At 37.4% G+C, this 14201-nt stretch overlaps 1 protein-coding gene and 1 long non-coding RNA gene across 18 annotated transcripts in view; both read left to right on the top strand.

The window, feature by feature from the left end:
- LOC133536781 (protein mono-ADP-ribosyltransferase PARP6) overlaps positions 1 to 14201 on the top strand; it is a 96448-nt gene that overhangs the window by 80716 nt on the left and 1531 nt on the right. For all 17 annotated transcript variants that reach the window (XM_061877444.1, XM_061877433.1, XM_061877382.1 and 14 more), the window contains 7 exons: positions 677 to 725; positions 827 to 939; positions 6327 to 6399; positions 9523 to 9592; positions 13333 to 13412; positions 13543 to 13606; positions 13677 to 13761. In XM_061877444.1, the coding sequence (XP_061733428.1) occupies positions 677 to 725; positions 827 to 939; positions 6327 to 6399; positions 9523 to 9592; positions 13333 to 13412; positions 13543 to 13606; positions 13677 to 13761 (534 nt within the window). The remainder of the gene's footprint in view (positions 1 to 676; positions 726 to 826; positions 940 to 6326; positions 6400 to 9522; positions 9593 to 13332; positions 13413 to 13542; positions 13607 to 13676; positions 13762 to 14201) is intronic.
- On the top strand, positions 9599 to 12974 carry LOC133536845 (uncharacterized). The gene is made up of 2 exons (XR_009802567.1): positions 9599 to 12893; positions 12935 to 12974. It is a non-coding gene; the product is annotated as an uncharacterized LOC133536845 (long non-coding RNA).

Genomic DNA, 14201 nt, shown 5'->3' with positions numbered 1-14201 from the left:
CTTTAAAATTGTATTAATAAAATAAAATATGCAATCAGATCATCCAGCCATCCATCCATTTTCTACCGCTTGTTCCCTTCGGGGTCGCGAGGGACGCTAGAGCCTATCTCAGCTACAATCGGGCGGAAGGCGGTGTACACCCTGGACAAGTTGCCACCTCATCGCAGGGCCAACACAGATAGACAACATTCACACTCGCATTCAGATCAGTGTGCATAATTTACTTTAATTCTGTCATACATATATTGTATGTACAGTATTTTATTTTCTGGCGATGTGTATGGCACATATTTGGTCCTCATATGTATGTATGTATATATAATATATATGTATATATATATATATATATATATATATATATATATATATATATATATATATATAATACATAATTTTTTGTTTGTTTATTATTGCATGCCACATATTGTAGTACAGTAATTTCCAGTTGAGTGGAACCTGCACACTTTCCAGGCTGGTAGGCCTCAACTTGTTTGTCTTTTTTTTTTTTTTTTTTTTTTTACACAAAAGTTTAAGTTTAATTTTACGTGAATGCAGACATATATTCTGTTAAAATGCATCTTGGACATGACCATGGTTTTAATGAGACAACAATATTTAAACTTTATCAATATGGTGGATAATTACGTATGTAATAATGTTTCTTATCTTTCTGCAGGATTATTTCCAGTAATAGGTCCCACATCGTCAAGCTGCCTCTCAGTAGGGTAAGATACTACTCTTTACTACCAAAACACGCTTTTTCTCTCATTTAATGTCCCCTCCTTCTCTGTTTTGTTTCCTCTCTCTTATGATGTCATCGTGATAGCAACTGAAATTCATGCACACCTCCCACCAGTTCCTGCTGCTCAGCAGCCCTCCAGCCAAGGAGGCTCGTTTCCGCACTGCCAAAAAGCTCTATGGCAGCACCTTCGCCTTCCAGTGAGTTCGAGTCCCCCTTCTACCATGTAGTTTGCATCCTGTCAAACTCTTTTTTGTTAATGTGGGACACTGTTGTAGTTGCTTTCGGATGGAACAGCAACAAATGCACACTGTCCCGGGACATAGAGAAGCCGAATATGTGATTGTGAGACCACCAGCAGATGAAGCTCTGCTGAGTGTTTACACGTGGTTCATCTGCACACCAGCAGGGCCTAAACAACTTCTTGCTGACCAATAGCATAACGTTAATGAAGCCATTCATGTAAGCATACCCGACTGTCATGCTAAGGTATATATTGCATATACAGGACTCCAATCCATTGGTGGGGGCTTACAATTATCACCACATTTTCATTATTGACCATCATGCATTTTCCAAAGAGAAACATGCGTTTGCAAACTACAAATGGAATTTATTCGTTGTCATTTTGCTGTTTTTTTCCAATTCCACAAAGACGTGGAAATGCCGTTAGATGGCAGCATCACTCACAGCTTTTTGAGAAGAGCAATACTTTACAGCAGGGGTCGGGAACCTTTCTGGCTGAAAGAGCCATACAAGCCAAATATTTTGAAAAGTATTTCCGTGATAGCCATATAATATATTTTTTAAGACTGAATACAACTAAATGTGTGCATTTTTAAGTAAGACTAACATTTTTAGAGTATAATAAGTCTCTTGTTCTTTTTAATAACGTTGTTATTCTGAAGCTAACCAACAATAAATAAAATACTTCTTACCATTAATGCGACTTCTTGAACAGGTGCGGTAGAAACCGGATGTGTCAGGCTTGTCCCTGACAGTTCGACTATGTCTCAGTTTTTCCTCTGCATTTGTCTTTGTTTCCTGTCTTTAGTTCCTGTTCCTGTTTGTCTCCCTGAGTGCTGTGTCCCCTCATCTGTGGATGATTGGCACCGGGCCACACCTGGTGTCAATCAGCCAGCCACTATTTAGACCTGCTTTCTCATCCAATCAGGGCTGGATTATTGTCGCTAACACCTGTCGATGTCGTGCTACTACTTGTCGCTGTTCCTGTATGCCATGGATTGCTTGTCGTCTTTTTGTTCCTAGTTCCTGTGTGCTGGTTCTTGTTCCCTGTTTCCAATTTGTCCATTCCTTGTTCCTGGTTTGTGTTTTTTCTTTATATTTTGGACATTAAATCATGTTTTCCTTTACAATGCCTGCCACCATCCCTGCATCTTGGGGTTCGTCAACAACTCAACCTGACAGGATGGATAAATTAAAATGCATGAGAATGTTTTTGTATTTTGAACGTTATTTTTGTGTTTACCAGCGGAATTATTCATTACTTACCATTTTAAGCAATGTCAGCTAAAATTTATCTGAGAGCCAGGTGCAGTCATCGAAAGAGCCACATCTGGCTCTAGAGCCATAGGTTCCCTACCCCTGCTTTACATTATCGGAGTTGCTAAAAGTCTTATTCGATAGTCGCTTTTCTGGATACGTTTTATCTTGAGGAGTCTGAGTGCTCGTTAAATAAAGCTACAAAGTCACAAGTTGATAACACCAATCCTTCCTGCTCCATCATCTTATTCTCTGGCGGACCTGGTAGATTATATGTTTATGAGACACTGACAAATCGACAGTCCTTTTTTACAGTGCATTACTGTAAATGTAAACACAGTACAACTGTTATTTTTATAGTAAACTTGGCGACAGCGTTTTTTATCAAAAAATATACAGTCCTTTTTTTACAGTCCATTACTGTAAATGGAGAACCTGTACCACTGTTATATTTACAGTAAAATTCTGGCGACTAAGCTGCCAACTTTTTGCTGTAAAATATATATTTTTTTCTACAGTTTCTTACAAGACAACACTGTTATTTATTGCAGCAATCTTTGGCGACTGAGCTGACAGTTTTTCATTGTAAAATAGTAAATTTTACAGTGCATTACTGTAAATGGAAAAACTGTACCACTGTTATTTTTACAGTAAACTTTAGCGACTGTGATGGCAACCTTTTACTGTATAGTCTGTTTTTTTTTTTTTTTTTTACATTGTCTTACGAGAAAACGATACCACTGTTATTTATTGCAGCAATCTTTGGCGACTGAGCTGACAGTTTTTTCCATTGTAAAATAGTCAATTTTACAGTGCATTACTGTAAATGGAAAAACTGTACCACTGTTATTTTTACAGTAAACTTTAGCGACTGTGATGGCAACCTTTTACTGTATAGTCTGTTTTTTTTTTTTTTTTACAGTGTCTTACGAGAAAACGATACCACTGTTATTTATTAAAGTAATATTTGGAGAGTGAACTGACAGTTTTTATTGTAAAATAGTTATTTTTACAGTGCAGTACTGTAAATGGAAAATTTGTTCCACTGTTATTTTTACAGTAAACTTTGGCGACTAAGCTGCCAACGTTTTACTGAAAAATCTATGGTCTTTTTTTTTTTTATAGTTTATTTTGAGAAAACAGTGCCACTGTTGTTTATTACAGTTATCTTAAGCCACTGAGCTGCCAACTTTTTACTCTAAAATTTGTTTTTTTTTTAGTTTCTTACGAGAAAAAGGTACCATTGTTATTTATTACAGTATTCTTTTGCGACTGAGCCGACAGTTTTTATTGTAAAATAGTCAATTTTACAGTGCATTACTGTAAATGGAAAAACTGTACCACTGTTATTTTTACAGTAAACTTTGGCGACTGAGCTGTCGTCAACTTTTTACTGAAAAATCTATGGCCTTCTTTTTTTTTACAGTTTCTTTTGAGAAAACAGTGCCACTGTTGTTTATTACAGTTATCTTTGGCAACTGAGCTGGCAACTTTTTACTGTAAAATCTGTTTTTTTTTAGTTTCTGACGAGAAAACGGTACCATTGTTATTTATTACAGTAATATTTGGCGACTTGAGTTGACAGTTTTATTTTTACAGTAAACTTTGGAGACTGAGGTGCCAACTTTTTATGTAAAGTCTGTGGTCTTTTTTTTTTTTTTTTACAGTTTCTTACGAAACCACTGTTATTCATCACATTAATCTGTGGCGAGTGAGCTGGCAGTTTTTTTACTGTAAAATACTCGCTTTTACAGTGCATTACTGTAAATGGAGAAACATTACCACTGTTATTTTTACAGTAAAGTTTTGACGACAGCACTTCCAGTTTTTTTACTGAAATCTACAGTCCTTTTTTACAGTGCAGTAATGTAAATGTGAAAAAAGTGCAAATGTTATTTTTACAGTAAACTTAGGCGACAGAGCTTCCAGCTTTTTCCCCCCCGGAAAATCTACAGTCCTTTTTTTACGGTGCATTACTGTAAACGGGTAAACGGTACCACTGTTATTTTTACAGTAAAATTCTGGCGACTGAGCTACCAACTTGTAAAATCTATGGTAATTTTTTTACAGTGTTTTCTTTGTCTTAATACAACTTACATTTAGGCAACTTTCTGCATTTGTAAAATTATATTGAAGTCACAAAAGTTTCACTTTTATCAAACAAACTTCTGCCTGCAAGCTTTAATGAGTACAGTATTTCAGAAAGGAGGTAAGAAGGCAGGTCAGGTCAGGGTTCTTAATCTTTATGACCCTGGTGCCCAACTTTCCCACTACAGAGGGGCATGGGACTCACTCTAATACAAACAATAAATTAATCTTTCTTCAATAATTATATCTAAACTACTTACAGTTTAACAGAATAGCAACCTTGGCAAATTATATGAAACCATGTTTTAATCAGAAACATTATTATTTATCTAACACATAAACCTTAGGCTTAGGTAGAGGTGATTACAAAACAGATGTAATCAAATTTATGGCATAAGAATGCACTCATAAAGAATGAAAAATACATTTGCATACAGCTACTTTTTTATTATTTTATTTACAGACAGACACAGTTTTGTATTTCATTATTGTTTCTTTTGTTATTATCAAAGTCTGTTTTGTAAAAACTCATCCCTAGAAACACACATCTTATTGACAGGGATCATCATATTATATACAAAGTACAGTACAATACAATACATTTCAAACTCGACCCACCAAAATACCCATTTACAATTTCATTTATAAATAAAAAAGGAATCTTTAATCCACCAAATCAGTCTCAATATCCTAGTATTCAAATTGATTAAAAGGTTGCATCCTGAGTATCTGTGATAATCTCATCATACATACAAAGATCAAAATTATGCAACTGATGTAAATTTCTCAACGATAAGGAGTGTGCTAAGCATAGCGTCGCAACAATTAGTTTAGTGCGAGAATGAATAATTTAAAATAATAAATATGTTTCTTAACTATACTGTCAATAAAATGCAAAGGAAAAAACAGCTACACCACTTTAGTCATAATTTTTTCACTTAAGAAACTTAAATTATGATTTTAGATCCAGACTTCTTCTGTTTTTTTGATATTGGCATTACTGCCACAAGTGGCGGAAAAGTGTATTGCAACTGGGAACCGCTGCGCCCTACAGTATGTGGAACACTGCCGAGGTTATTAAGAAACACTGTATTAGAAAGTGGAGGACACCATTTTGTCCGTACATAGCAGTACGTAATGGAATTTAATAATAACATTGAATGTATACAAAACATATATATATATATATATTTATATGTGTGTATGTATATGTATGTATATATATATATATATATATATATATATATATATATATATATATATATATATATATATATATATATATATATAGATTTTTTGGGGGGGAATATATATATACATACATAAATAAATATATATATATATATATATATTTATACATATATACATGTATATATATATATATACATATATACATGTATATATATACACACACACACACATACTCAGTGGCCTAGTTGTTAAAGTGTCCCCCCTGAGATCGGTTGGTTGTGAGTTCAAACCCCGCCCGAGTCATACCAAAGACTGTAAAAATGGGACCCATTACCTCACTGTTTGGCCCTCAGCGTCAAGGGTTGGAATTGGGGATTAAATCACCAAAGATGAAACCAGGGTGCGAGACCGCTGCTGCTCACTGCTCCCCTCACATCCCGGGGGTTAACAAGGGGATGGGTCAAATGCAGAGGACAATTTTCGCCACAACTAGTGTGTGTGTGTGTGACAATCACTGGTACTTTAACTTTAATATATTTAGTTTTTTTGCTTATTTTGTACCTCCTCATTCAACATGGGCAAGTATTTCCAAACCGGGGTATTGTGTCTAATTGTGCAAAGTCCGCTCTCTAAGGAAACAACGTGTGCTTCTCAAACGTCAATACATTACAGCTCAATCATACTTTTAATGGTCAAACAAACTGAGGCACATTTTTTAAATATGCATGAATTAATAAGAAGCCAGAATGAACTGCATCATTTTATCATGCCTCTTCTCTCTCGTCTCTCCCTACACTTGCTCTAGTGGGTCCCATATAGAGAACTGGCACTCTGTTCTGAGAAATGGACTAGTCAATGCCTCGTACACCAAACTGCAGGTACCTGCACCTTCACTGCACCACGCCTTCTCGGACCTTCAGCCTGCTTTCAAACAGAGCAGGCTGACTGTCCGGCTGATTCATTTTTGCAGTTAATAGATGCCAGCTTCCCTTCTGGGCTGTTTTGCCAGTAGAGTTTTGAGCCAACAGGGCGCACTGGTAGGGTCTTCCTGGCCAATGTGGGCAACACTGGACGGCACACCTCCAAGGACGGTGCCATCAGCTGTTATAGGAAGATGCCCGTGCGCCCTCTTGGGGTGAACCACTTAGAGCAAAGTGTAGGCTAGGTCTGACGCCGCAAAGGAAAACTGGACCTGCAGTGAGTAAAGACTTCTTCTTGTAAGGAAGGAGAGCTTCTGTCAAACGAGGTCAGTATCTGGAAAACATTGTACTCAAAGGGGCAACAAGGAACTGACCATGCAGGTGGAACTTTTAATTCCCTCTACACATGCTAACTCAGAGAACCAGAAGCAGATTTAAAGTTGGAATTTTACTCTAAATCACCGTAGAGCAGCAAATCTGCTGCTTTTCAACAATCACCGGCCACTTCATTAGGTACAGTAGGAGTAGGAGCAGTGATTTTATGAGCATAAAGTAAAACATGTGGAAATATCAGGAAAAAAAAACATAATATTAAGAGAAAAAAATTATAATCTTAAAAAAAAGTAACACTTTTATGAGGGTAAAGCCATATTATAATTTTTTTAGAAGCATAATGTTGTAACTTAAAGACCTTGCAAATGCCAGCAAATGTTGTGGATTGAAAATGAATATGAAGAAAACAAAAGTTATGGCAAATTCCATGGTACTTCATGGACCTGTGACTGTTAATGGAAATGAAATTGATGAAGTTAATGAATCTATCTGGGGGAGAGATTTAGTCTGAAAGAAAAGAGTCAAGAGCAGGAGATAGGGAGGAGAATCAGATTAGGCTGGTGCCAATATGGAAAACTGAGCAATATCATGAGAGGAGAAATACCATTAAGCCTAAAAAGAAAGGTCTTTAATCATGACATATGGAGCTGAAACTTGGGCATTGTCAAATAAAATGGAAAAGAAAATAGCAGCAGCACAACACAACATGGAAAGAAATATGCTCGGAATCACATATAAAGACAGAAAAACAAATGAATGGGTGAGAAAACAAACGCAAGTTCAAGACATTATGAGAACTATCAAATTAAATAAGTGGAAGTGGGCTGGACATATCAGTAGGAGAACCGATAATAGATGGACTTCTCTAATGACATCATGGAGACCCATGGATGGGAGCAGAAATAGAGGAAGACAGAGAGTGAGATGGCGAGATGAAATAGACAAATATTGGAGAACAGTGCAGTGGCAGGGAGCAGCTAGAGATCGTTCACTTTGGCAGAAACATGCTGAGGCTTTCGTCCAGCAGTGGACTGACAACGGCTGATGATGATGAATGTTGTAACATGGATTTTTTTTTAAATAATAATATTATGAGAAATAAAACGAAGAATACGGTTTTACATTTTTCAGAAAATTAGGTAGTGGTAAAAAGTTATAACATACTTCAAAAATGGATAATATTACGAGAATAAAGTCAAAATATTGTTACACTGTATGTGTTTACAGCCTAATTTTTTTTTTATTTTTACCAAGTACAACCATAATGTCAACATTAAAATCCAGTAGCATAGTAGGTGTAAGTATTCATTAAATACTAAGGCAGAGGTTTTATTTAACAAGTATACCGTATTTCCTTGAATTGCCGCCGGGGCGCTAATTGATTTAAAACCTCTTCTCACTCCTGCGCTTACCAAAGGAATGCGGTAAAAGTAAGCATGCGCTAATCATTTTAAAACCTCTTCTCACTCCGGTACTTACCAAAAGCATGCAGCAAAAATTTGCGTGTGATGTAAGCTTGGACCGTAAATCCTACTGAATAGCTCTTAATCTTCTTCCCTTTATGCGATTTCAAATTACCGGTATTGAAATCAGCCTCCTCCATTTTGAAAGTGATGACAGGAGAAGTGTCACTCGTGATGTCACGAGTTTGACCAGGCGGTAATACTAAGCATGCGCTAATTATTTTGCGAAGCGAGTTTGACCCGGCAGTAATTCAAGGCAGGTGCATACTATATGCCCTGCGGCAATTCAAGGAAATACCGTATTTAATATTTTGGAAATTGTAACCTTACACACTGTTTGAACACTGTGTTTGAATATGGGAAATTTGGCGTACCACTGTTGGTAAATGTACCAAAGTTTGAGAATCAATGGCCCAGATACAATTTTGAGGAAAAACATCCCTAGAAGAAACTCGAAATAGTGGTTGTATTTACCTGACGATAATAACTATGCAAGGCTCGAAGTGGTGGACCAGCAAGCGTCTGTTATCATCGCCTTATGGCTTTTTGCGTTTCTCGAAGAAAAATGCCCGATGCTTGCGTTATTTTAAGCTGTTGTATATGAATTGTGCTCTATAAAGAAACTTGCCTCGCCTAAAAGCTCTTGGGTTGCTTTACAAAATGGAAAATTATAAAAATAGCCCCAACATTTTTGGTTTATTCAGCATGTGATCCTTGCCAAACAGTACGATAAAATGTTCAGTGCCACAATATCAAACTCATTGTCGTATTTTTCAGACAGTGTCGATAAAAATAGAGCATGATTCACTCTGTGGAGGCAGAATTGTTTTTTCATATAGACCTGGATATGTACCTAATGTCGTGGGCGGTGATCACAAACATATACTGTTTTTAAATATTGATGTATGGCCTTGAATACGTGCATTACTAAGTCACATTGCATCTGTTCATCTTTTTTTATATTATAATTTAAAGTTGCTTTTGAGACTAAAACATATGATAAGCAAAAACATTGGAGCTTGGACTGATTATAAACATAAAATATGTCAATCGCTTCCTCCCTACTTTACACTTACACTCCCATCTCTGTCCGCTTTAATTTTGTCACATTGCCTCCAAACCATACATGTTTTTTTATCACACTGCAATGCAATGTGACATCTGCCATCCCCAATACGCCATCACTCTTTGCCTACTTTAGAATTTCTTGTACAAGCAAGTAATGGACATATAATGCAAGACGCTGTTAAAATGACCCTTCTCTCCTGTTCTTTCCAAACCCAAGCTACACGGGGCCGCGTACGGGAAGGGCATCTATCTCAGCCCCATCTCCAGCATATCTTTTGGATACTCAGGTAGGAACAAGTCCTGGTCCCCATCTGGCAACACGGTCACCCCATTATCACATGTGTGAAAGGTTTTCAAGGGATGCTCCTGTGCTGTTCATTTCAACTACTGAGCCTTCTACTGTACCATTTTTCGTAGTGGCTGCGTAAATAAGGACTGTTAAAGACTTTATGTGTACTGCTTCATCCGCCTTTGATATTGCTTGGCTTGCATTCGTTCTACAATAAAAGTATAATACGTTACACGGTCAAGCTGCTACCCTGATAAAACCCTTTATTAAGTGTGCAGTCAACATTGTAATATAACGTTTTTATATATTCGACCATCAGGCAGGTGCAAAAATAATGTATCCAAAGTTAATGCTTAGGTACAATCCTCATTTTTCAGGATTAGGATTCTATTTATTGTCATTACTATGTGGTAAAATCTAATCCGCAAGTGCATTAAATTGCAAAAAATATATATTTATGTATAATGACTGGAGTATTTATAAGTATATGTAATGGATAGAGAGTACTATAAAAATACACACAAGATTTTACACACCTTGCTTACAATACACGTGTAAAAGTAATTTAACCACTGTTAATTCGTCTGTCATTAATTTTTTAATATTTAACCAAAACTAAGAGAATAATATAACTTGTATTTTTCAATATCTTCAATTCTTGTCTCGGTTAACAAAGACATGCCATTACCTCAACTTTTTTAGACTCCATTATCAATCAATCAATGTTTACTTATATAGCCCTGAATCACTAGTGTCTCAAAGGGCTGCACAAACCACTACGGCATCCTCGGTAGGCCCACATAAGGGCAAGGAAAACTCACACCCAGTGGGACATCGGTGACAATAATGACCCAGTGGGACGTCGGTGACAATGATGACTATGAGAACCTTGGAGAGGAGGAAAGCAATGGATGTCGAGCGGGTCTAACATGATACTGTGAAAGTTCAATCCATAATGGATCCAACACAGTCGCGAGAGTCCAGTCCAAAGCGGATCCAACACAGCAGCGAGAGTCCCGTTCACAGCGGAGCCAGCAGGAAACCATCCCAAGCGGAGGCGGATCAGCAGCGCAGAGATGTCGCCAGCCGATACACAGGCAAGCAGTACATGGCCACCGGATCGGACCGGACACCCTCCACAAGGGAGAGTGGGACATAGAAGAAAAAGAAAATAAGTCTTCCTGTCTTTTTTTTTTTTTTTAACTGCAAGTCCAAGTAAAACTACTTTCGGGTAAACCTGGTTTCTCAAATAGAAAAGCAAAAAGTATGTTGAAAATGTCCGTTTGTCCATTTTCCAATTGTGCACAAAATCGAAAATGAGAAAAACATTTCAACAAGTCTTTTTTTATTTTTAGTTAACGTTTTTTATGTTGACAAAGAAATTTACAGATAATAATAGTGTTAAGTACTTGTACTTGGAACGCATCTCTTTCCATCGCCAGACTCCATATGCCGCCCCCTCTTGGTGTGACGTTGTCTACAGAACAGGAGCCCATTTCCCCGCGTAGACAGTGTAGAATAAGGCATTTCAAAATATTATTTTGATCACTTAATTGCATGTTTTTGTCGCCCTGGTCCATGGCTACTTAAAAACTGATATAGTTAGCATTATGATTAAAAAAGACAGTTCCGGAGTTCTGTGTTCTTTCACAGACACCATAGCATGTTTCCTCATGCTCTTTCAGCATTTCCTCAAACTTCTTGAGGAAAACATCAGTGGAAGAGGACAACACATACTTTCTTTTTTTCTTACCTTCTTTTACTTTTATTTTTGATTGCCGGGGCTGCTTTTCTTTCCCTGTTTATATCGTGAAGTGAAGTGAATTATATTTATATAGCGCTTTTCTCTAGCGACTAAAAGCGCTTTACACAGTGAAACCCAATATCTAAGTTACATTTTTAAACCAGTGTGGGTGGCACTGGGAGCAGGTGGGTAAAGTGTCTTGCCCAAGGACACAACGGCAGTGACTAGGATGGCGGAAGCGGGAATCGAACCTGCAACCCTCAAGTTGCTGACACGGCCGCTCTACCAACCGAGCTGTACCGCCCCGTGATTCTGATAAAGATGCTACCAAAACCCAAACTACACTAGGGTTGTACGGTATACCGGTATTAGTATAGTACCGTGATACTAAAGAATCATAATTGGTACTATACCTATAGCCGCTAAAAAGTACCCGTTTGACACCCTCCCAACCCCCTAACCCGAGGTATAGGTATAAGGGTTAGGGGTTAGGGTTAAGTAGATTAATCATTCATTTTTTACCACTTGTCCTTAATAATTTGGACAAAATGATAGAATAGAAAATGACACAATATGTTACTGCAAATTAGGAGCCTTTGTTTGCTTACTTACTGCTCATTGTTCTTGTGGTTAGAGCGTCCGCCCTGAGATCGGTAGGTTGTGAGTTCAAACCCCGGCCGAGTCATACCAAAGACTATAAAAATGGGACCAATTACCTCCCTGCTTGGCACTCAGCATCAAGGGTTGGAATTGGGAGTTAAATCATCAAAAATGATTCCCGGACGTGGCCACCGCTGCTGCTCACTGCTCCCCTCACCTCCCAGGGGGTGAACAAGAGGATGGGTCAAATGCAGAGGACAAATTTCACCACACCTAGTGTGTGCGTGACAATCATTGGTACTTAACTCTCCTGAAGGAATCAATACAGTACTATCTATCTTTAAAAGAGAAGTTGTCCTGTATGTTCACTATTAAAATAAAGCCAGTAATGCATTTTTTTTGCGGTCCTCTTTATTTAGAAAAGTACCGAAAAGTATGGACAAATTTTGGTACCAATCCAATCCAATCCACTTTATTTATATAGCACATTCAAACAACAATAACGTTTCCAAAGTGCTGCACAGCCATGTTAAAAACAATATTAAAAAAATATATATATATTATGCTCCACCAATGACTGAATAAACACAAAAAATAAATAAATATAAAACCAAAAAAAACAATATAAAACAAATATGATTAAAAACTATTTTAAGGGGTAAAATCAATTAAAACAGTAAAATAGAAATCAAAGTGTATAAAAAACACAGAGGACAACAGAGGACAGAGGACAACACAACTCACCTTGTGTTAAAAGCCAAAGAATAAAAGTGGGTCTTAAGACGAGACTTAAAACACTCCACTATGGAAGCAGTTTGAACGTGGAGGGTCAGAGTGTTCCAGATATACCGGTACAAAAATATTGGTATCGGGACGATCTAAACTACACCATATGAAATTACCTGCAGTCTTCTGTGGGTGACGTCAGCAGACCGTCCACATTTTGGCGCTAAAGGTGACCGTTCTCAAAAGTGCGTCCACATTTTGGCGCTAAAGGTGACCGTTCTCAAAAGTGCTGTAAACTTTTTTTTTTTTTTTAAACAAGCCTAAAATTACTACTGTGTCTATTTTGGGCAGAATTATGCCTGCCAACATCATTCTTAGAGTTCCAGAATACAAGTGCCAATGTTGTGAACACTCGAGAGGCCCTTTAAGTCATGCTGTCATTCTTTACTGCTGTCATGTCACCATATTACACATTCCAATCTTGTCCAAAATCAACTACTGTACAATATCACTGTACTGGCGTTTCGGTTCAGTAAATTTGACGCAAGAGTGAGAGCTCTGTGGGTAACATTGTCTTTGGTATAAAACATAGGAGACCGCCACAGGACAATTCTTATTACTGCTCAAGCTAAGGTCATTGTAATGGAATTGTGTTGTGTTACATGCAGGAATGGGGAAAGGACAACACCGCATGCCCACCAAAGACGAGCTAGTGCAGCGTTACAACCGCATGAACACCATACCACAGGTGAGGGACAAACAATACGAATTTGTCACCAAAAACCAATTGAGCCGAATCCAGCTTAATAATGCCAATCCAAACAATACTAGCAACTCAGAAAAGCATTTTTCCGTAAGTCTTTTGATGTTTTGAACAGAGCCGTCCAATCCAATCAAGGTTTCTTCAAAGTCGAAATCTGAACTGCATTGCACTTTGTGAAGGTGAGACCAAGAAGAATAAAAATTAAGAATTTTGTACTAACTGGTCTATTTTTTTTTTTTTACCCCACAGTCATCACATCCAAGGATCTGCAGAAGCACGGCAACATTTGGGTGTGTCCGGTGTCGGACCATGTTTGTACTCGCTTCTTTTTTGTGTGAGTAATCGTCGTCTTTAAGACATATTTGACAATTTTTTCTAAATTCTGTCAAAAGTAGCCTTGATTTTATATGTTTTGGATTTGTGATTCTTCTTTGTCTTCTTGTGTTTTTGGCAACAGAACAAAAAAATACATTTCCTTCCAATTGCTCTCTAGATCGGTGGTCTCCAACCACCGGGGTACCTGTACCAGTGTGTGGCATTGATTGATTGATTGGAACTTTTATTAGTAGATTGCACAGTACAGTACATATTTCGTACAACTGACCACTAAATGGTAACACCCGAATAAGTTTTTCAACTTGTTTAAGTCGGGGTTCACGTCAATCAATTCATGGTATTCAATGGCACTAACCATAAATGGTGAAATCCCTAAATTCCTTGCAATAGCTCTTTGAGAAATGTTGTCCTTAAACTGTTGAACAATTAACTCTCGCA

The sequence above is a fragment of the Nerophis ophidion genome, linkage group LG02 (assembly GCF_033978795.1).
Source record: "Nerophis ophidion isolate RoL-2023_Sa linkage group LG02, RoL_Noph_v1.0, whole genome shotgun sequence".
In the NCBI taxonomy this organism is placed as follows: domain Eukaryota; kingdom Metazoa; phylum Chordata; class Actinopteri; order Syngnathiformes; family Syngnathidae; genus Nerophis; species Nerophis ophidion.
The sequence above is the reverse complement of the archived record's forward strand: the minus strand, read 5'-3'. Positions and strand labels throughout refer to the sequence as shown.